At 41.8% G+C, this 24,290-nt stretch overlaps 2 protein-coding genes across 2 annotated transcripts; one reads left to right on the top strand and one right to left on the bottom strand.

The window, feature by feature from the left end:
• Nucleotides 1–785: 785 nt before the first annotated feature.
• Nucleotides 786–22,444, bottom strand: ccnt2b (cyclin T2b). The gene is made up of 11 exons (XM_085397552.1): nt 22,286–22,444; nt 21,215–21,373; nt 12,275–12,459; nt 11,659–11,740; nt 11,442–11,570; nt 7,130–7,190; nt 6,786–6,848; nt 6,647–6,692; nt 4,403–4,566; nt 2,939–3,009; nt 786–2,835 (listed from the first exon to the last, which is right to left on the bottom strand). Exons 3-11 carry the CDS (start codon nt 12,430–12,432, stop codon nt 1,774–1,776), a joined length of 1,836 nt encoding a protein of 611 aa, XP_085253678.1. The 5' UTR covers nt 12,433–12,459; nt 21,215–21,373; nt 22,286–22,444; the 3' UTR covers nt 786–1,773.
• Nucleotides 9,074–10,170, top strand: LOC146642474 (general transcription factor II-I repeat domain-containing protein 2A-like). The gene is made up of 2 exons (XM_085398023.1): nt 9,074–9,731; nt 9,824–10,170. Exons 1-2 carry the CDS (start codon nt 9,074–9,076, stop codon nt 10,168–10,170), a joined length of 1,005 nt encoding a protein of 334 aa, XP_085254149.1.
• Nucleotides 22,445–24,290: the final 1,846 nt, after the last annotated feature.

The raw sequence follows: 24,290 nt of genomic DNA on the forward strand, positions 1-24,290 counted from the left end.
GCTCACATCATCTCAAAGACATTTCTTCAACATGTCAGTGAGTTCATTGTACTCAAACCAATAGAGCTCCTTCTGTGTGCGGTGGACTGGGACATTCACATTATGGGTGTGCAGACGACACATTTGAAATGATTGAAACTAGTGACTGCGATTAGCGGTTACCTTAAAAGAGTGCAGACTCGAGGTCGTGTAGCTTAGCTTCCTTTGCATTTTTGGACTGTTAGGATGCAGCTTTGGTTTAGTGTTCCTGCACTGATGTGAGGTTGGTGGGTGCAGGCCGCTTGTAGGATCTACATTTCGATTTGTATCAGAGGCTGAATCTCTTTCATGCAGAGCGCACTCTGCAGTCTGTGTTCCAACATGTGCGTAGCTTATTCCAGTGTTTCAGAGTGCAAGAGTATGCTGTTTTCATGCTACAAATCAGTTTTGATGAAAAGGCATTGTGGCAAACTCTAACATAGCAGTTTTCCGTACTTAGACTTGTAGCCGCTTGCCTCCCCCGCAGAGCACGGCTCTTTGGAGGCGTCTGCTATATAAATGTAGGCTGGGGAGTGCAGTACATCACACAGATAGCTCAAAAGGGTGTACTCGTATTCTTTGGCATGCTTAAAATTTTCAAGTTGGTCATACTTAAACTTTTGCTCAGAACTGGTACTCCAGTTTGGGCCACTGGTTTGTCGCAGCTATGCCATTTTGGAGTGGTCATAACTCACTGTCCCACAGTAACAAAATTTAGTCCCATCGTAACAACATTGTAACAAACAAAATGTCAAACACTTCCATAATTCAGCATGTTATCTTTTACACCTTTATTTGGGCTCCCAATACACAAATCAAGGATATGTTCATCAATACAGAGTCTGCTTTAGATCTCATGATACATTGAATGGAAGGAGGTCTGGACTGATGCAATAAACCAATAACAGTTTAATTCTGAACTACAGTCCTATATACACAATCTTATTTTAGAGATCTGTATTTTCTTGTAGTTAATAACATTTATCATACTGAATAGTAATTGACAAGGTACAATCACACGGCCTTTTTTTTTTTTTGCGCTTTCAGCCGCTATATCTTAAATGCACTTTCACAGCAGATGTAAAGTAAACTTCATTTTAGCTCTATAGTGAATCTGCACAAAACTTCAGGCACGGCCCGATAGGCAAATGGAGTTCCCCTCACATTTTTATTTGTTCGGAACTGTTGATGCGCTCTTTTAAATATATGCAGACCGTGTTTCCTAAGAGAGACGCCAAAGTTTTGCTTTTGTTTTCGTCAGCAAACCGACGAGGTGATACATCTCCACAGATACAGGTAATAAACCCAAACAGAGGAAGATTCGTTCTTTTATCAAAAATTCAAGACCTGAGATTTTTAGTGAAACAAAATGTCTTAACATACAAAAACGGAAGAAAAAACAAACAAACAAAAAAACATGAACTGTAAACTGTCACAATGGTTGCGTTGCGTCTTCCCTTTTGTGACTAAAAACATCCGTGTTAAAAATAGATGTCAGCTCAAGTTAAGAGAACATTTAAAAACCTCTTTTTTCAGCCGCATTTCAAAAACATCCAATTTTTGAGTGTGCGCTGCACGCTAGTAGTACACAGCTCTATGACATTTGACAGTTTGACAAGAATCATCAATGATCAGTGTGTAGACACGACTGAGGGTGATGCAGAATTCAGATAACTTAAGACAAATAAAATCATTTTTAAAATTTTAATAAACATGGTAATACCTTATTGTAGACAACACTGGGGACTCTCTGGGTTACAAGTTCATCCCTTGGGCACTTAGTAAAGAGTCCAGCATGTCAAAAGTGTCTTTGTAGTCAGTGTGCTGCCCGTTAGATGTCAGCATGCCGTTGGTTCCGTCATGGCCGTGGTGCTCCATCATCCTCTGGTTGCTGTCTGAGTAGTGAGACGAGCTCAGGCTTCCTTTGGAGGTCCTGCTGCTCTTAGACGAGTGGTGGTGGTGGTGGTGGTGGTGATGGTGGTGATTGTGGCTGCCGGCATCAGGGTGGGGTCTCTTACGAGACGAGCCAGAGGAGCTGCCCTCGATGCAGTGGTTGCTGGGAGTACGGGCAGATAAGGAAGAGTTGTCTATTGCCCCTCTGTTGTTTGCACTGAGGGAGTACGAGTGCGAGTGGCTGTGTTTCGAGTGGCGGTGGCTGCTGTGCTCTCTGTGTTTGTCTTTGCCTGGCAGAGCCCCACCCTGCTCCGAGCTGCCGTGGCGCTCCGATGAAACTTTGATCCGCATTTTGAGCTCCTCGCTAGTGGCCGAGCCGTTTTCTGCGTATGAGGCTGCGAGGCGAGGTTTTTTAGAGCTGGGCTTTTCTTTCCTGTCACCCGGCTGGCTGGCCTGCTGCGGCTGAGAACGTTTCTTGTGGTGGTGAGAGGACAACGGCGGAGGAGTGTAGACATCTGTGCTTGGCTCCTCCTTAACGCCGTTCTGCAAGGCCAGCTCGGCCGCGTGTTTCTCTCTGTACTTTTCCAGAGTCAAGACTTTCTGTGGCCGCGAAAAAGCGGCGGTGTTCACAGCGAGCTCGCTGCTAGTCCCGCCTGCAGCTTTGTGTTTGGGCTTCACCAGGGTGAAGTCTGAGTGGGCGGGCTGGGAGAACTGGTCGTACCCGCAAGCCTTTGATTGGTCGTTTAGTGGCTGGTATGAGGCGAACGGGGTTGTGATGGTATTTAGGTTGGGCATATCTGTAGAGTCTGATGCTGAGGGGAAAAAGGAGTTGGTGACACCAGGAAGGCTTTCTAAGGATGTTCCCTGGAAGGCAGTGTCCCCAGTTGAACCATCTGTCTTTGGCTTCTTAGCAGCTTGAATCGCCTGCAGACAGAAAAGGCAAACTCAGCATGACATACGAACAATACAAATCTCCACAGTACCAGCTGTGCCCTATGTTCTGGGCTGTCTGATGTTTTTCACCTACCCTCCAGTTTCGTATCCTCTTCAGCTTGCTGGGTGTCTTCTCCAGGATTTGAAGAAACTCATGGGTGAGCTCTGAAAACAAACAAGGCAGCCTCAGCTCTACCAGCTCTCTAACAAGGGCTCAATTGTAACACACAAGGTGGACAAATCCACTGAGCGGGACTCGCTATAATTATCAAAACAAAACCATCAGCTGGCTCTACAGAGCTCTTGCAGATGGACTCCAGGACCCAGAGAAGGAAGACGACCAGTGTCACCATTTGCAGTGAAAGACTGTATAACTGCAGTTTGAACATACGACACTAGATGCACCGAATAAGCAGATGAACTATTCTAAGGACAGCAGTAACGTGGCCATTCAGATCAGAGCTCGCTGTTTAGAAGAAACGTTTAAAGTACGAGTAAGACGATGGTCCAGTGTCAACTCTGTTCTAGACGAGGGATAAGGAAGGAAACAGGTAACGTTGCTAAAATTTAAAGTCGGAGCCTTCAGACTATGAAGAACTAGGGCAACACATTTTCAGATTAAAGGTGAATTACAGGTGTGTGCGACTACTAGACAAAAACAGTCACTATTCTCAATCCTGGGTACCAGATGTACTTGTCATTTAATCTAAATGTTAATAATTAAACATTTTAATTGATACCCAGTGCTGGTGTTGTGTCCTAAATGTTATGCAGCCATCTGCCACCAGATAGAGCTGCAGCTCCATAAAGCCTCAGTGTTCCCTGTGAAATAAAGTCAAACCTCATACTAGAAAGTAGTACATATGCAGGGTTTTCCTGGCTCAGAATGGACCTTTGGTTGAGGGGCGATTTTATATGTTAACAAAGCAGAAATCGCAGCACAGCCAACATTTTAATGTGTGTTTGGGGATTTTTATCAGATGACCTCTGTGCTGTAAAATCAGGACAAATAAATTACTGAAAAGCAAAGCCCGATTTGTGTTAAGTCTTTGTGGGTGAGGTCACTGTTACGTACTCGTGCAGCAGTCTGACAATAAAAAGAGAAAAGTGTTTATCGTGATCTGATCTACAGTCTGCACAGAAACAGATTCCTCAGTTCCTCTGATACACAAGACATGGAAATGTGCTGGTGCTAAAACTTTGTGGCCCACACAAAGCAAACACTTGTGTCACACCCAATTTACTGTTGGCAATGCCGTAATATACTACTGCTGGAAGCTCTGGGAGAGCCTGGGCTAAAAGTGAGACCCAGCTTATTCACCATCTGTCTAAAACACAGCAGCTGTGGATGAAGAGAGACCACACTGTTGGAAGGTGAACACATTGTGTTTGAAGTTTATGTTGCTTTTTTAAACACATTTAAAGATGCTTGATCAGAAAGAAGAGTTTGTAACTTTTTTGTGCTTTATGAAATGCTGAGAAGACACTTTCCTTGTACGAACTGTGTGACTTTACTTTGCTGGGATGTGAATTTCTACAACTCAAAATATGCTCTTACCGTTAAGCAGCTGTAACGTTACTGTGCGGTCCACATACTCCCACCAGTGTTTGCCATCTGTAGACACAGGGATCTCCCATTTGGACCACTTGCAGGCCAGGTGGATGCAGACACATGCGACGACTGTGGGCCTGTACTGTAGGCAGAAGGTGGTGAGGTGCAAACTGCAGGAGACAAGAAACGCAAAAGACGACTGTCAGCTGACGGATCTGCGCACCAACTTGCATGATCTACTATATATTTTACTGTTTAACAGACAAACAGTGGTGACTGTCAGATTCAGTTATCTTCGTATCACATACACATATCCTTACCTCACAGGACTCCCCTGTCTAAAACCTATATCTGTTAGATTGTGTTCCTAAATGTCTCAAATGATTACATAAATATAGACGTACTGATTTTTATTATTTGTTTTGTGTTAATGTAAAAATGATGGAAATTACAAAACAACAGCGTTTCTTAATCTCTTAAGAAAAATAAAGAGTTTCAGTTTTGATATTTTTACACAGCGCTTATATACAGTATAAAATTAGTGACGATTCAAATGTAGCCACGCTGAGACTGAGAAACACTGATGTTGATAGCCAAGACAAGTGATTACGCTTTCAGTTTTCTACAGTTAATTTCTCCCACACCCTAACACCCAAACTACACTGCAAACTGCCCCACAAAGCCTGTGGGCAGCTTTGAAGTCATCATGTCACAGCAGTTTAATGTCACAACCAGTCTGTGGGCCACTCTTGCTTGTGCTCTTACGTGTCCTTCAGCCGGCTGCAGAGAAGCGCAAAGCCCACTGTCTGCGCTTTTCATGCCGTTTCCCCTGATGATGTTTCACACCTCTTTCGTGGTGACCTCAGCTGTCGCTCCCTTAAAAGTTCAGGCCAATAAGTAGTCCACACTGAGCTACAAGTCGTTGTTTTTGTTGGAAGAATGTGTCAAAGCTAGTTTATGTACCCCTGTGTGTACACAGCTAGCTACACACCAACAGTACTAAGTACCAACAAGCTTAACAAGTCATTCATCAAATGTCTTTGAATCACTGGAAGCTAAATGAACAATGACGTCTATATTCTTCCAAGCAGAACACACAGGCCCAACTAACAGAAGCGTTTAAATATGGGGTTGCAAAGAAATGGGTTATGTCACAGTAGCAATGTCCATCTTTTATATACAGAGTGTGTGCTTAAAAAAATAGAGGCCTATTGTTGCATTTGAAGCCCACAGACAATATATATTTGCACTTTATTATATGTTTCAACTCTATTAGCCTTAGTCTAAAACTTTAGGAGAAAGTAAGTAAAAGATGTGTCTATTATTCATCTGTAAAACAAAAAAACTTGAATAACTAAACGTTTGCTATGTCGAGCTTCCTATGTCACAACAGTGGCTGTCTTTTTACCAGGCTAAATCACCATGGTAACATAAAACCAGGAGACTTACGTTCAGAGGTTTAGTTTGAAATCAGCTTAAATGCCCTTTGTAATATACTTTCTCCCCCAATCAACATGATTTTCACTTTGATATGTACAAACCAAAACAACATCCATGTCTCCAAAATTAGAGTATGGGACAGTTTTAATGCTTAGGTAAATCCAGTTTAAAGCGAACCCTTCATCTGATTAAGACTGAATGGAGAAGACAAGACTCACAAATATCTTGTGTGGAAAAAGATTCACGTAACGCATGAAGTGCCCCTTGTTATGTGAGCACGAACAGAGTCTGAAGGAAGAAGGGATTTAGGTTTTGTTGAGCTAGCTAATATTCCTCACAGTACTCCGTAGTGACCCTCTGGAGTCCTCTAGAACAAAAGCATTCAGTTTGCAGTATAGTTTGGCGTTTCATTGTTAGCTCCTCTGGATTTAAAAAAAGATCAAAAAGAAACATTTAAAAAGAACAGTAACCGTACTTACCAAGAAACTCTAAAAGTTTAAGAATCTTTAGTGGCAATCTATATTCAGGCTACCGTTTGAGACTTTTTTTTTTAAAGACATGTGCACTCGGTACCAAACAACTTCGAGAGGTAAACAGCAACACTACACTCCACATTGTGCATTCAACCCCTATGTGCCAACACAGAGCCCTTGTACAATACACCGCACACAGCAGCCTGGTCGGTACTTCCCCATTGGGGGTTCCCAGGATCCAAGTGCAAACAGGGCGTTGGACACAGGAAGGGGTACCCTGCAGTGCAGGAAGCTATAGTGTGCCATTACAGTGCAATAATGGGAACAGGATAACAACCTGTTGGTAGCCATATAATAGGAAGTCTGTGCCAAATCCTTGCTTGCTGTAAAACAAGAGAAAAAACTGGTTTTAGAGCAAAGCTGATAACACACAGCAGTAGTTCTTGAAAAGTAACAGGTGAGGAAAAAGGTAATACCTCGCACTAGCTGGGAACATCGCACAACATCTGTGTGCGGATGATCAACTGTTATTTCAAAACCTGCAACCAGGAAGGAAGATTGTCAGGCAGAGGTGCAAATACAGAAGCAGAACATCAGTGAGATAATGTTTTGGGGTTTTTTTTACATTTGCTCAACAGAACGGGAGGAAAAACGCTGCATCAGAATATGTGAAAAAGTGTCAGCATGCATGTGTGGTACTTTAGTCATTTTCTTCTGTGTGTAACCCCCCTCTTGGTGTTACACTGGTCTATTGTAGAAACCAGGAAAACCAAGGACAGCAGAAAGTGTGTGCAGTCTGTGCAGCGCAGCCTGTACTCACCCAGAGTTTGTAGCACGATTGTTTCCAGTGCTACAAGCTCTTGTGCCTGCTGCTGGAATGCCTGAAACAGATCAAGCCGTGAAGAATTAAAAACGACCCTCGACAACCACAAACAAATCCATTTTTATAAGCGCACACACAAAACAAAAATACAATCAGTGGACAGGAATGTTAATGGAGCAAGCCTGTTAGCATTATACATTAGGGATGTCACAAAACTCGAATTTCAAACTCGATACCATTTTCAATGCCATGGAAAGGTGTCGACACCATGCTGCAACAACAGGAGCAATGGCGCAGAATTCATTTCTGCTGCAGCTGTTTACATCCCCAGTTCTGCTCATCAGACCTGAAACCCATTTGATTCCTGCTCTGCTCTGGATTTCACTCATTATTTGCTCGGATTAGTTCTCCACACGCTGAACTCTACTCAGTTCAGCTACGGATCGCCTGCTAGTTCATAAAGCCAGCGACCCGTCAGTGTTTGTAATCTACTCTGCCACGGCTCAGTACTCCAGCACGACCTGCAGTCTACCAGCTGTTACTTTAATGCTAACAGATGGCTAATGTGGCTATCAGATAACTGCTAAAAGGTAAATGGCTAATGCTAACGTGTGCGCCTTCTAGGTTAACATTTATGAAAACTGTTTAATACTTTAATGCTGTTGAAATGGAAACTTTCCTGACCTCTGAAATTCCTCCTGAACTCTTCTTCAGTGTTATGAAGGTTAACTACTTCAGCTGTTAGTGAGAGGAGGAGCTGTGTGAAGTTGTGTGTCGAAGGCTGAGGAAAAAGACAGCACTGTTGGTATCGATGCTGTTGTAAAGAAGTTTCGTAATTCAGTAGGAATTTTAGTATAAATTATAACCAAGTATCATTTCTTTGTGAACTCTACTGGATATAATTGGTTTAATTTGGTGGACACACACGCTGACATACACAGACACGTTTATACAAAAACTGAAAAGGTTGATGTGTGTCCGTCTCCGTTTTGGATGGGTGGAATTTTTTCTGTATACTTGTGGCGGTCACCTTGTGCTAACAGTCAAGACTGAATTAAGCCCACCCAATCATCATTAACAATTACATTTTCTTTTAAGTAAATGGAAGTTTAAAACCTCAAAAAAGCCAATATGGCTTATGACAGAGGAAAAACAAAAGAAACAGCCATGCTGCAAAACATGAAAAAATTTGGATGTAACCAAATTATCTTTGTCCTTTCTTGTACAACAAACTAAGACTGAAAGACTTTTGATTAAATTAAGAAAATTCAGCATGCAACTCACGTTTAACAGTCTCTGATACTCAACATTATCTATGATGACACTCAGCGAACTGTAACAGAGGCTACTTCTGTGAAAAGCATTTGATTAAATTAAGCAAATTCAGTAATTAACTCACATCAGTCTCTGACTTCAGAGTCAGCTGTGACAACAGATACGTTTATTCTAGACATCAAACTGCAGCTGCGATTACTTTACAGACAAAAAGCTGCAGTTTGCTGCCTGCCATCGCTGCCTCCAGTCAGAGGTCAAACCTAACAAATGGTGCGATCCACACAGACTCCAGTACACATCTCATGAGTGTCGCCTGCTTTTCACCAGACAGCAGAGCTCAAAGTAATCACTTTGTTAATCAAGGCCTTTCCAGCTCATTTTCACATTAAATTATTATTATCCCGATCTACTCAGCCATGTCGACATCTGGCACTTCTGACACACAGGAGTGGGCCTTCACATGCAAAGAAAAATAATGGTTATGCATCTGCCCTCTTTTATATAAATGTGGTTGTGGGGAACAGTTGTGCCAAACCAATGAAAGACTCTAGTACAGGCATGGGCAAACTACGGCCCATCAAACGTTTTGATCCGGCCCGCCAAACTTGAAAAAAAATTAATAAATTAACCTTGTTAATGTTTTATTTCCCCTGCAATTCTGATGTGATGAAGCTTCCCCGGAGTAAGCTTGTTAACGTCACCACAGATGGATCTCTGAATTTAACGGGAAAAAACGTTGGCCTGCTGAGGAGAATCCAGAATAAAGTGAAAGATGAAAACCCTGACCAGGATGTCATTTTTCTCCACTGCATCCTCCACCAGGAATCTCTATGTAAATCGGTGTTACAGCTGAATCATGTTGTGAATCCTGAGGTGAAACTTGTCAACTTCATACGCGCACGGGGACTTCAGCACCGTCAGTTCATTGCATTCTTGGAGGAAACTGATGCGGATCACCAGGACCTGCTTTATCACTCCCGTGGCCGCTGGTTGAGTTTGGGCAAAGTGTTTCAACGAGTGTGGGAGCTCAAAGAGGAGATTGGCGTGTTTTTGGAGCGGCAGGGGAAGACTGAGGAATTTCCTGAGCTGAGCAACAAGAGCTGGATGTGTGACTTTGGGTTTGCTACGGACGTATTTTCACACTTGAATGAGCTCAACGTGAAACTGCAGGGGAAGGAGCACTTTGTGCATGACATGCACACAAACGTGAAAGCCTTCAAATCCAAGCTGGCTTTATTCTCCAGGCAGATTTTGAACACGTCATTCACTCATTTTCCTACACTAGCCACGCTGAAAGAGGCCGGAGCAAAAGTAAAGAAATACAGTGAGTCACTGGATGCACTGCACGGAGAATTCTGCCGTCGGTTTTTGGATTTCGATAAAATTGACAATCACTGGCCTTTCCTCTGTCACAAGCCCCTGAAACAGCTCCAGAGGAGCTTCAGCTCGAACTCATCGACCTTCAGTCCAACCCTGCCTTAAAAGAGAAGTTCAGCTCTCTGAAACTAAATGACTTCTATGCTTCACTCAATGATGCCGCGTTTCCAAATCTAAGACGAAAAGCGCAGATGATGTTGGCTTTGTTCGGCTCTACCTTCGTGTGTGAACAGACATTCAGCGTCATGAACATCAACAAAGCCAGCCACAGATCCAAGTTAACAGACCTACACCTCAGATCCATCCTGAGAATCGCCACAACAAAACTAACTCCAGACTTTGATGCGCTGCCTAAAAAAGGAGACCAACAACACTGCTCCCATTAAAATGTGTGTCTCCGTGATACGCACGTTGTTAAAATGAACAGTGTGCGCAGATCAAATATAACGCTTCACAGACTGACTTGCTGCAACTGTTTCGTTCTTGCACTGGTCGTTGTTGACTTTTGGCACCGGGGAAACAAATTGAATAAAAGGAACAGGACAAGTACATCTGCATCTCCTACCGTTTTTGAAAAAAAAAAAAAAAAGAGTCAGGAGGAGAGTGATGTGATATCCTGAAGGATAACAGAACTTTCAGTGCTTTAAAATAAAATGTTCATTTATTTGATTTTCAGTGTTTAAAGACTCATTTCGAAGTCAGAGATTTTATTGTAATGTTCTTCTTCATTTTCATTGGAAATTAAAGCACATGTTTTCTCCATATCCCAAGATGTGTATTTTCCCCCCCAATGAGGTGATGTTTTCAAAGCATGCCATCTATCTGCTCCTGTTCCGGCCCCTTTGTCAAATGTTAGAACTCAATGTGGCCCACGAATCAAAAAGTTCGCCCACCCCTGCTCTAGTATAAACATGGTTAGAACCCGATGAAGAGAAGAAGGACGGGCAAGTTTTTTTTATACATTTAAAAAGGGTGAAAGGTCCAAAAGACAAATGTTAAGAGCCATTTTGTCTATTTAGCTGATGTCATCCTACGCTTTGGAATTAGTCACCAACCATATGTGAGCAAGGCTTTCCAGCAAACATTCACTTCACACTGGGAGTGAGATAACTTCCAGGTATGTCTCCGCCTCTCCTTTCTCTAGGAACAGCACCGTTTTTTGTGCTTGGGGCCACGTAGTATGCATTATAAAGGATAGCTAGCACTACCTTAACGGTCACATAACCCCCAAATGACCCAGGCTCACTCCTAGTAGTGGTATTGTTATTTCCAATCTCACAAGGTAATGATAGGATAATCAGACCATGGAAAAAGGTGCTCAACCTTTAAGACTGTTTCCTTTCAGCTCATGGCACAAAGTTGGTTTAGAAGATTATATACTGGCATAAACCGAGGGATCGTAAAACCTCAGAACTAGTGATCAACATGTGTTAAAGTTTTCCAGAGCTAAATAAGAGATCTGAAATAAAATAGATCAGCAGGACACATATCGAAAAGAAAAACAAATAGACCAAAAACCTCGGCTTCACGTTTCTACTAGTCGCAGCATCAGTACAATCCATATGTAACCTCTAAAAACCACACTGTAAGGTCTGTGAAACATTAACTTACAAAGTATGGAAAAACATAAGCTCCAGAGCAGTCACAGTTTACTCACGTTGCTTTTAGTGTCCAGGGGAGGATCTTGTGGGTTAATCCAGGCATGGGCTATTTTAATGACGTGCTCCAGCTTCCTGGGCTGCTCCTCAACTTTAGCTGCCAGGAACAACGTAGTCTGGGAAATTATCTATACAAGGGAGGAAAGGAAAAACACAGTTTTGCTAGTCTGCGGCAAAGGTGATCGTGATATCAGCGAACAACGCAGCGATACTTACATTTCTATTGAATTTGGTGAAGGAGTGGATCATATAAAACCTGTGCATATAAACTATAGCAGTGTTGATAATTAATTGAGAGCTGAGTGAACGGTTAAGGAAATCACATGGATGGTTCACAGGCAAATAAACAACGCCATTAGATTAGAAAGCTTAGTACTGAGTTAAGGCCTTGGAGATCGCAAAACGTGAGGCCGCGGGTTAAAACCCTGTCAACACACTCATAATTACACAAAGCCCACATTTCCAATGTGGGCTGGAATCGTGTATAGAGTGGCAAAATGTTTACAACACACATACGACTAATATCAGTATCTCTGCTTTTAGTAGACAAAAGCTAACAATAGAAACAACAGACTGACGAGCCAAACAATAGCTAAGCTAGCTAGCGGGCCTCATCACCTCCGGCGGGTCACAAACGTCCTGTGAGAGGAGTTAAAATGGCTCATCTTATCAGAGAGGCCTATGTATACAACACCGAACCATTGGACACCTGTTTACACAATCACAGGATAAAATATAACAAGCATTTCATTTCGAGCCGCACTCTATGCTAATGCTAACTACAGACAGCCCGCCTGCCGTCCGGCAAGACTCAGCGTTTCAGAAAGGATACACGTTGAGTCTCTGGCCAATTTCTTGGATTAAGTTGGCAGCCTGCTGTCGGTAAGCGAGCTCTTTGTCTGCTTCTATTCCACAGCGTCGAGACGGCGTATTTTCGAGCTGCTCCCGGGTGAAGAGCCATTTCGTAGAGGGTCCCCGGTGGACCGCCATTACGCTCCCACTGCCAAGCCCGACGGTCTAGCACCGGGAGGGAGTGGGGCAAGCGGGGCACCGGAAGGAAGAGAGAAGACGCGTAAACCGACACGAAACCGGTAATATATTCTGTGAATAGCGCCCCGACGGTCGGTGGTGCAAATCGCACGCCGTGTAGACAATGCGTTACTGGTGTTCCAACCCGATTTTGTTTACAAATAAAAAACAAACAAACCCAAAAACTAAAGCTGAATTATGTAATTACTCCAGTAGGTTGCTTTATTTAGCCCAGAAACACTAACAGCTTGTCTGTGTAGTTTCGCAGTAACCATTTAAATTAAGACTAGCGAGAACGGGAGTACGGACTCGATTTAAAAAATAAAAACGAAAATATTTATATTATTAAATATTACCCACTACAGGTCACAACTGTACTTTGGGCATTGCTGCTATTATATGTATTATATGTATAAGTGTATATAATGATGCAAGTGCCCTTTGACTGCTTTACCTTTGTGCCGATTTTTATTAAAATCAAACATAAAGTACAAAAGACTTATGAAAGCAGGCATGCGGGTTAGTTTTGTTTGTTTGTTTGTTTGTTTATTAACAATTTTACTGTTATGGATGTTTACACATCCAAAAAATGATCACTGTGCATTAAAGTAGTTAGCACATGTTGATGATGTCATCAAGCTGCGCCTGTTTTGGTGAAAGCATCGCAGCAGCTAAAACCATTATCATCTGCAAATTATGGCATGCGACAGTCATAGCAAAGAGATGAAGCACTTTTGAAATATGGGGAAAGCCAAAAACTACGCTTCCTCCATTTCCGTAACATTGATTCATTAATGTTGAATTCTCTCGCAACTGTTCTATTCCCATGTTGTTGCAGTATATTAATAACTAACCTCGTATTGTGGATGAGTAATAACCAGTTGTTCTCCTGACTGAAGTTTGGCCCGTGTATAGCATCTTGCTATGCGATTGCATTTGTCCCTGACCACCAGAATCCCTCACGTTAACTTTTAATGAGTGGAAAAAAAGTTGGCGTTCATCCTCCAGCTTCACTATGCTAATGTTATGCTAACATAGCTGTGTCGCTAGCAATCACATAGCACATCATTATATACCAGATAATCCAACTTCAGTGTTGCCCTATCATATATGTATGTGCTCTTAATCTGAAAGGTATAAATACGGAAGTGTGTGTTCAATAAATGTTGGCGCAGAGGAAGGCGTGTGCCTCTGATGTAAAACTCTAACAAGGTGTATGTGGTTTATTCCTCCATGAGATGTGCGAGTTACCACGGTATTTCTGCCCTAGAAAATGGAACATCCAACAGGTTATGGGCCCAGAAGGGATGTGGGAAGCCGGTGGAACCGTCTGTGCTTCGACGGAGATGAGAGAAACTACGAATTGTGGGAAACAAAGTTCCTGGGATACATGCGGCTACTTGGGCTAAAGGCCGCCATTTTGGACGAGCCCGGCGAGTCGGAGGAAGAAGACAAGGACTTGGGCTACGTTCACACTGCAGGCGAAAGCGCATCAAATCAGATTTTTTTGACCCTATGCGACCCATATCCGATCATGGTGTGACAGTGTGAACGGCACAAATCCGATATTTTCAAATCCGATCTGGGTCACTTTCGTATGTGGTACTGAATCTGATCAGTACCACATACTGAATCCGATCCGATGTCTCAGAAAGCGACTGCTGTGTGAACGGTCAAGCCGCATTAAATCCGTCTTTTACGTCACTGATACAAGACAGACGCCAATTATCAGCGCCAGAGAAGACATCGCGAACGCTTCCTGGCCATCCGGTGAAACTGCTGGGAAGACAACGTTGGAGAAAAGTTAACATTTTATTTGTACTGCATAACCTGCAGATTCTGACAGAAATCTGCAACTATCCTTTGAAGCACCGCTCCTCTAAAACAGCAATGAGGATAATTATTAGGTTATCTACATTATTATGTAAATAACAAAATAACTTAAAGCAAAAATCGGGAAACATGAAGTCCGAAGTCTTTATATTAAGGGCCATCAGTCAAACAATATAGTTTGTTCTGGGTCTAAACAGAGCGCGTTGTGTATGACGTCTTCTTTTGCGCATGCGGGCCGCTTTGAGCGTTCACACTAGAGAGTGTTTGCTGTCGCATTTTATTTGTAGTGTGAACGAGCAGACAAAAAAATCGGATTTGATCAAAAAAATCGGAATTGAGCATTAAGACCTGCAGTGTGAACGTAGCCTTGGATGAAAAGAATGAAGTAGCTTATGCAGAGCTAATCCAAGTATTGGATGATAGAAGTCTTTCACTCGTGATGAGAGATGCCAGGGATGACGGACGGAAAGCGTTGGGAATTCTGAGAGAGCACTACGCCGGTAAGGGGAAACAACGTGTGATTAGCCTGTATCCGGAGCTAACGTCGCTACAGAAAACGCCCAGCGAGAGCGTCACAGACTATATGATAAGGGCTGAGACTGCCATTACAGCTCTGAGGAATGCAGAAGAGACATTAAGTGATGGACTGCTTATTGCAATGGTGTTAAAAGGGTTGCCTGAATCTTTCAAGCCGTTTGCCATACATGTAACCCACAGTGACAAAGCAATGACATTTAGTGAATTCAAAGCTAAATTAAGAAGCTACGAGAGCACCGAAAAGGCCACATGTTCTGAAGACAATGTGATGAAGGCAAATAACTGGAAGAAAGAGAGAGACAATGCAGAAATCATATGTTACAACTGTGAAAAAAAGGGTCATATAGCACGTGAGTGTTACACAAAGGCCGAAAGGAAAGAACAAAAAGAGAAGCAGTGGTGCGGTTACTGCAAAAGCTCAACGCATAAGGACAGCGACTGTCGCCGACGAAAGAAGATTACTGCTAAACACGTAACCGATGCAGAAGATCATAGTTTCGCGTTCAAAGCTAAAGACTGTGGAAATCAAGGGCTGAAACAGAGAGGCCTAATGGTTGATACAGGGGCCACTTCTCACATTATTACGGACATTCAGAGATTCAAAAGTTTTGATGAGACATTCGCACCTGGAAGACACTTCATGGAGTTAGCTGACGGGACGAGGACGAGTGGGGTCGCACTGAAGAGGGGAGATGTGGAGGTCTATCTACAAGACAGCGAGGGACGAAAGGTGAAGGCGACACTGGAGGGAGCCCTTTACATTCCCTCTTACCTGCAAGATATCTTCTTGGTCCAGGCGGCGACGGCTAAAGGAGCCTCAGTAACCTTCAAGAAGGGCTGCAACCAGCTTATCCATAAGAACGGGACAAGGTTTAAGATAAGTGAATATGAACGCCTATACTATTTGAACAGTGTTACATCTGATCATTATGTTGACAACGACGAATGCAATGGCTGTCATGATGTAGAAACTTGGCACAAAATCCTCGGCCACTGTAACTATGAAGACTTGGTTAAACTAGAGAACATTACCGAGGGTATGAAAATAAAAAGGTAAAGCTAAACATTACCAAGATTGTGAAGTGTGTATAAAAGGGAAATTTATCCAAACCAGGAATAGAGAGCCTGACGAAAGAGCAGAAGAAGCATTAGAGCTAGTGCACACTGACTTAGCTGGACCGATAGAACCAGAAGCTAAAGACGGGTTCAGGTACACGTTAGCATTTACTGATGATTACTCAGGCACAATGTTTGTGTACTTTTTAAAGGCTAAAAGTGACACCGTAAAAGCAACTGAAAGATTCTTGGCAGACGTCGCCCCTTATGGGCAAGTAAAGAGAATCAGGTCAGACAATGGAACTGAATTTACATCTAAAGAGTTTCAGACATTGTTAAATAAAAACACGATAAAGCATGAGACATCAGCGCCGTATTCACCTCATCAGAATGGGACTGCTGAGAGACAATGGCGAACACTTTTTGAAATGGCACGGTGTATGTTGATCGAAAGTAACCTGCCAAAGAGATTATGGACTTATGCTGTTATGACTGCCGCAGTAATTCGTAATAGGTGTTACAACAGACGTACAAAGCAAACCCCTTATTACATGCTGACAGGAAAGAAGCCAGACATGTCGAGGATGGGGATTTTTGGATCAGTTTGCTACGGTTACGGACACAACAAAAAGAAGTTAGATGCGAGATGTGACGAAGGAGTTTTTGTGGGTTACGATAAAAACAGTCCGTCATATCTAGTCTACTACCCTAAAACAGGACGAGTTCTTAAACATAGGTTGGTTAAGTTCCTCACTAAAGGTGTAGTTGAGCACCAAACCCAGACCACTCAGGATGATGACGATGGAGATGATGATTTGACTCCAGGGGACATCTTGAAGTACCCCGCTAGAATGGACAAAACAGGGAATGACCAGAGATCAAATGAAAGTATGATCCTGGAACCTGAAAGTGACATTCAGGACAATGTCATAAATGACACACAAAACTCAGACAAACAGAGTGACAGAACAGAGTCTGAACGATATCCTAAACGAAACAGGAGAAGGCCAGATTACCTGAAAGACTATGTCCAAACTGCAGAAGACGACCAAACATCGCTGACTGTAGATTACTGTTACAGGGTGATGTATAACATACCAAAGACATTTGAAGAAGCTATGCAGTCATCGAACTCTAAGTGTTGGTCAGATGCTATGGAAGATGAAATGAGATCCTTGAAAGACAATAATACGTTTACTCTAACCACGCTGCCAGAAGGTAAAAATGCAGTGGGAGGGAGATGGGTGTATGTGATAAAAGAGAACCCGAATCGGACTAAAACATTTAAAGCAAGATATGTTGCTAAAGGCTATAGCCAAGTTCAAGGCATTGATTACAAAGAAACCTTTTCGCCGACTGCAGATATGACATCAGTGCGTACTCTGATGCAATTAGCAGTACGGTACAACTTTAAACTCCATCAAATGGACGTGAAGACTGCTTATTTGCACGCCCCAATCGATTTTGAGGTGTATATGCAGCAACCAGAAGGTTTTGAAGTAAAATCAGACACAGGTGAAAAACTGGTCTGCAAACTAAACAAATCACTATATGGTTTGAAACAATCTGGCAGGAACTGGAATAAGATGTTACATGACCATTTATGTGAAAAAGGTTACAAACAAAATCCTGTAGACCATTGTGTATATTCCAGACAGACAGCGAGTGAGACAGTGATTCTTATCATCTGGGTTGATGATGTAATCATAGCTGCCAACAGTGAAGACGCTATCAGAAACGTGAAACAAATGTTGAATGAGAAATTTAAAATGAAGGATCTTGGTGAGCTCAAACATTTCTGGGTATTGACTGTATACAAGAGAACCATGAGATAAGACTAAACCAGACACGGTACGTCACAAAAATCCTGGAAAGGTTCAAAATGTCTGACTGTAAGCCACGTTCTACTCCTTGTGAACTCAAAAATGACTTTGATGCACATGGTGAATCAGCTGATTCAGGAAAATATAGAGAATTAGTGGGCAGTTTGATTTACCTAATGACATGTACAAGACCAGATTTGAGTTGGATAGTGAGCAAACTGTCACAATCCCTATCTGAGCCAAAAGAGCATCATTGAACAGCAGCAAAACATGTATTACGTTACCTTAAGGGGACACTAAACAAAGAGCTGTGCTATAAAAGGACAGAAGGAAACCTAAATCTTATAGCATACAGCGATGCAGATTGGGCCACAGATTTGAGTGACAGGAGAAGTACAACGGGTTATTGTTTTGTACTATCCAAAAATGGGCCAGTGATCTGCTGGAAAACCAGGAAGCAAGCTACAGTAGCTTTGTCAACGTGCGAGGCAGAGTACATGGCGATGGCCGCCACAGTACAAGAAAGCTTATACCTCTCACAGCTACTTAATGGCATGGACATTAAAAGGCAATATTCACCAGTTACCATTCTTGCAGACAATCAAGGTGCAATTGCATTGTCCAAAAATCCTATAAACCGTCAAAGATGTAAACACATCGACGTCAAGTATCATTTTATTAGGTCTGCTATAACTGAGAAGGAAGTACAAGTTAAATATTGTGCAACAGAAGACATGGTAGCAGACATCATGACTAAGTCTGTAAGTAAAGTGGAAATAGATAAATTTACGCATATTTTGTTTGGAACATAAATGTTGTTATGTGAATATCATGTAAATATGTATATCATGTAAATGTGTAATGTACAGTGTTAAGAGCAAGTGGGGGTGTTGCCCTATCATATACAGGGAGTGCAGAATTATTAGGCAAATGAGTATTTTGTCCACTTCATCCTCTTCATGCATGTTGTCTTACTCCAAGCTGTATAGGCTCGAAAGCCTACTACCAATTAAGCATATTAGGTGATGTGCATCTCTGTAATGAGAAGGGGTGTGGTCTAATGACATCAACACATATATCAGGTGTGCATAATTATTAGGCAACGTCCTTTCCTTTGGCAAAATGGGTCAAAAGAAGGACTTGACAGGCTCAGAAAAGTCAAAAATAGTGAGATATCTTGCAGAGGGATGCAGCAGTCTCAAAATTGCAAAGCTTCTGAAGCGTGATCATCGAACAATCAAGTGTTTCATTCAAAATAGTCAACAGGGTCGCAAGAAGCGTGTGGAAAAACCAAGGCGCAAAATAACTGCCCATGAACTGAGAAAAGTCAAGCGTGCAGCTGCCAAGATGCCACTTGCCACCAGTTTGGCCATATTTCAGAGCTGCAACATCACTGGAGTGCCCAAAAGCACAAGGTGTGCAATACTCAGAGACATGGCCAAGGTAAGAAAGGCTGAAACACGACCACCACTGAACAAGACACACAAGCTGAAACGTCAAGACTGGGCCAAGAAATATCTCAAGACTGGTTTTTCTAAGGTTTTATGGACTGATGAAATGAGAGTGAGTCTTGATGGGCCAGATGGATGGGCCCGTGGCTGGACTGGTAAAGGGCAGAGAGCTCCAGTCTGACTCAGACGCCAGCAAGGTGGAGGTGGAGTACTGGTTTGGGCTGGTATCATCAAAGATGAGCTTGTGGGGCCTTTTCGGGTTGAGGATGGAGTCAAGCTCAACTCCCAGTCCTACTGCCAGTTTCTGGAAGACACCTTCTTCAAGCAGTGGTACAGGAAGAAGTCTGCATCCTTCAAGAAAAACATGATTTTCATGCAGGACAATGCTCCATCACACGCGTCCAAGTACTCCACAGCGTGGCTGGCAAGAAAGGGTATAAAAGAAGAAGAACTAATGACATGGCCACCTTGTTCACCTGATCTGAACTCCATTGAGAACCTGTGGTCCATCATCAAATGTGAGATTTACAAGGAGGGAAAACAGTACACCTCTCTGAACAGTGTCTGGGAGGCTGTGGTTGCTGCTGCACGCAATGTTGATGGTGAACAGATCAAAACACTGACAGAATCCATGGATGGCAGGCTTTTGAGTGTCCTTGCAAAGAAAGGTGGCTATATTGGTCGCTGATTTGTTTTTGTTTTGTTTTTGAATGTCAGAAATGTATATTTGTGAATGTGGAGATGTTATATTGGTTTCACTGGTAAAAATAAATAATTGAAATGGGTATATATTTGTTTTTTGTTAAGTTGCCTAATAATTATGCACAGTAATAGTCACCTGCACACACAGATATCCCCCTAAAATAGCTAAAACTAAAAACAAACTAAAAACTACTTCCACAAACATTCAGCTTTGATATTAATGAGTTTTTTGGGTTCATTGAGAACATGGTTGTTGTTCAATAATAAAATTATTCCTCAAAAATACAACTTGCCTAATAATTCTGCACTCCCTGTACAAAGACCCGAAAGAAAAGCCTAGAAAAGAACAAGCAGGATTAAAAGAAATGGAGCAAAGATGCGAGCAACTCGAGAAGCAAAATGCAGAAACAAACGATCAGTTGAGAACCCTTATCCTGGAGAAAAAAGCGCTCATGGAAAAATACCTGGAAACGAAGAAAAGAGGCTTCTGCTGGTTATTCAGATGATTTAGCCTCGTCCTCCTCCACCTGTGATCCATCTTAATTTTCACCTCTCCTGTCCTCCCTCTCCCTTTCTCTCCTAACACATATTCCCTACCTTCTTAATCTTTTTTTCACCCTAACCCCCCAACCAGTCCCAGCAGTTGACTGCCCCCTCCTGAGCCTGGTTCTGCTGGAGGCTTCTGTCCGTTAAAAGGCAGTTTTTCCTCCCCACTGTCGCCTAGTGCTTGCTCAGAGGGGATTGTTGGGGTTTTCTCCCCCCCCCCTTCATTTACTTGTTTTAATTTTTTCTTTACTTTTTTCAACTTATGTAACAAAATAATAAACCAATTGAATTTATCCTTTGAGTATTTTTCATCTAATCTTTACAGAATTAAGCTCTGTCTTTTATTTGCTTGTTAAAACTCCATAAATGGTGAAGTAAAAACCCTGGGATATGGTTTTAAACATTGAAATAGACTAACCAACTAGTCTAAAACTAAGAAACACTTAAATATTATGTTAAATTGAAAACAGTTAAAAAGAAATATCCCCGTTCAAAAATGTCATGTGATAATCTCATTGGTTTATGGAGTGATGATGACATCATCACTCCTGGAGGGAAAAAGGCGCACAAAAGTGGCAGGCAGACGAAGAAAAAACAGCATAATGATACTTTTACGTTTTGAAATCTACAAAGGTTTGCACTGTGAGAATCAACTTGTGAGAACTGTGACTAATCTTCATGTGTGTGTGTAAAAAAAATAAATGAATAAAGTGAATAAAGTGTATAAAGTGTGTGGCGAGGGGCTAGTTATTCTGAGAAACCCTACTGCAATAAATGAGGGACCACTGTATATACTTTCTCTTTGAGTCTCCAGGTGAAGGCACAGCCATGAAGTCATCCACTAGACAGTCCCAGATGGCCGTCGCTACCTGGGGGATGATCTGGCTCACCGTGGACACACAGACTCTGTAACTGAACGCGATGGTCCTGAAGGAGTCCCTGGTGGCAAGGAACCTGGACAAAATTGTTCAAAATTAGTATTATGTGTACTGCAGTTACAAAATACATTATTCAACCTCCAAAATACTTTTGTGATGTCAGATTTAAATTACAAAACATAAATCTTACATAAAACATTTTGTAATTATAAGGATAATTACATAATATATATTAGATTTAATATAAAACAGTCAGTTGTGTTTTGTTTTAACTTTACCATATCATAATTTGATTGGTAGCAACTTTTACCACTACAGTGAGCCAATCACTCATAATTCCTAAACATGTCAATCAGGTAGGAATGAAGTAAGACATTAATAGAAATAAAGAGTTGTACGTAGCCTTTTCCTTGCATAAATCATTGCTAATATTTTTGAAAAATTAACCTGTGATAAGACAGCATATCAAGATAGAATATGCTGGATAGAACCATATAACTAAAGATGAACCAAACTGTTCACAGTTTTATCTAACTCTCAGTTTTAAGAAAGGCTGGTGACCCCTGTTATAGAGTCTGACAGCTGCAGGGATTATATACAAATATTCAACTATACCAGAATTAAACCAGGTCTAAATAAAAAAAAAGGAGTGAGTATCACTACAAAGATTAACCCACAGTGGTCCTCATACCACAGTTTGATATCAGCAAACACCGAGAGCATACACTGATACGACACCACAGCCATGCTATCAATGCAAACACTGATAACAGCATAAATCGAATTAAATCAGGTCTTGATGAGACCTTTTGAGTATCACTAGAAATATTATAAACAGTCGTCTCCATACCACAGTTTGCTATCAGTAAACACCGACAGCATTCACTGTTAGCATAGCACATCCATGTTAGCAGTGTATAAACGATAGTTTAGCATACATTAGCACAGGCATCAATAAAGGACTACCGTATTAAACACTTTTACTAACCGCAGGCAGATGGATAGGCGACAGGGATTGAGCGCCTGTAGTTGGTGTCTAAGCGGGCGATGCTTGAACCAATGCGGGACAGCAGGTCCTCAAACTGGGCGAGGGAAAGACGGTGGTACCGCTGAAAGCGGCCGTCATCCAGGCGCAGCTCCTGGACCAAATGGTGAAACTCACCAAACTGCTCACGCTTCTGGAGGACCTGATGGACCCACCGAGGTACGGCGAGGGCGGCTTAACAAATGACAGCATTTGGCATCCTTTTAAAACACACATACCTAGTAAAGATATAAACCTCACTGTGGCACATATATAGTCATTTTAATATTTCGAATCAAAAACAGTTCTTATTTAATTCAGTGACAGCAACGGGGACAAAGCTATTTTTATAACGCTTTGTCCTGCATCTCGGGAAATAGAAACCTCCGTTCTGAGGGAAGAAGCTGAAATTCACCCCTTAGACGATGGGAACCATTTTTAAGGATTGATAAAGCCATCCTCTGTACCTGCTTAGAGTACAGGGAGGCTAAACAAGACTGTGGCTCACCTATCAGACGACTGGACCATCTCACTATCTGATTTAGAGAGTTTTTCTCTGTGACAGAGGTCTGACCAAACCATGCCACCAAACAAAAGGATAAAACAGACTCAATAAAAGAACGATAAAACAAAGTTAAAATTTTTTGGTCAGTGTGGAAATGAGCAAGTGTCCTAAGGCAATAAAGGTGCTGGTGACCCTTTTTACAAACTGATTTTCAATTTTGATCAAAGTTCAGTTTTTCATTGGTTATGGTCCCAAGATATTTATATGATTGTACTTGCTCTATTTTCTGACCTTTAATTAAAGTGACTACGTCCCCATTTTGTTGTTTCCTAAAATCAATCACCATATCTTTTGTTTTAGATATGTTCAGCTGGAGATAAGACTCCTCACACCACTGAACAAAGTCAACAATGACTGGACCGTGGTTAGTTTCACCCTCTTTCAGTAAGCTGACAGTAACAGAGTCATCTGCATATTTAATAATGACCCTGTTTTCATGTCTGCTCTGACACATATTTGTATAGAGAATGAATAATAAGGGCGACAAGACGCACCCTTAAGGAGAACCTGTAGAGGAGAACACTGGGTCAGACAGAATCCCATTTATTCTCACTCTTGACCTGTCAGTTAAAAAATCAAAAATCCAGCCCACCAGGTTTTTCCTGATGTCAAACTGTTCTAAAAGTCTTTTAATTAAAATATGGGGCTGTATTGTATTAAAAGCTGAAGACAAATCAATGAAAAGAAGACTTGCAAAAGTCCCTTTACTCTCTACATTTTTAAGAATCAGATTTAGTAAAGTCAAAAGTGCGTCTTCCACTCCTCTATTGGGCCTATATGCAAACTGCATTGGATCCAGCTGATGTTCAGTCTCTTTCATAATCACATTTCTGATGATTTTTTCAAAGACTTTCATTACAACTGAAGTGAGGGCAACAGGCCTGAAGTCATTTAGAATTTTTGGACGACTAGATTTAGGGATAGGAACCACGACTGCTTCTTTCCAAAGAGAGGGCACATGTTGTGTTTGCAAGGATTTATTAAAAATAACCTGAAATATAGGACTGAGTTCGTCAGGACAAGATTTAATTAGGCGGCCACTAATATTATCAGGACATCACTGAGTTCAATGATAAAGTGCTGAGTATCTCTCAGTTTCTGTTTCAGTTCCAAAATATCCTCGCTAAAATCAGAAGAACTAAAACGAGCATAAAACATATTTAAAGCATTTGCAAAATCTCTGTCTGAATTAAAACCATCTAAAATGACCTGACTGCTGCTCTGGGGATTTTGAAACCCTGCTATGGTTTTCATATAAGTCCAGGCAGACCCAAAATTTTATATATCTATATATCTATATATGTATATGTATATATAGATATAGATAAATATATATCACACTCAGTAGAACACAAGCTGTATTACTCTACATCCTCCACTAAAGGGAAGCAGAGACCAAGAGAT

This window comes from Rhamphochromis longiceps, linkage group LG23 (genome assembly GCF_057381845.1).
Source record: "Rhamphochromis longiceps isolate RC_006_pf linkage group LG23, R_longiceps_female_GT1.1, whole genome shotgun sequence".
Classification (NCBI taxonomy): Eukaryota; Metazoa; Chordata; class Actinopteri; order Cichliformes; family Cichlidae; genus Rhamphochromis; species Rhamphochromis longiceps.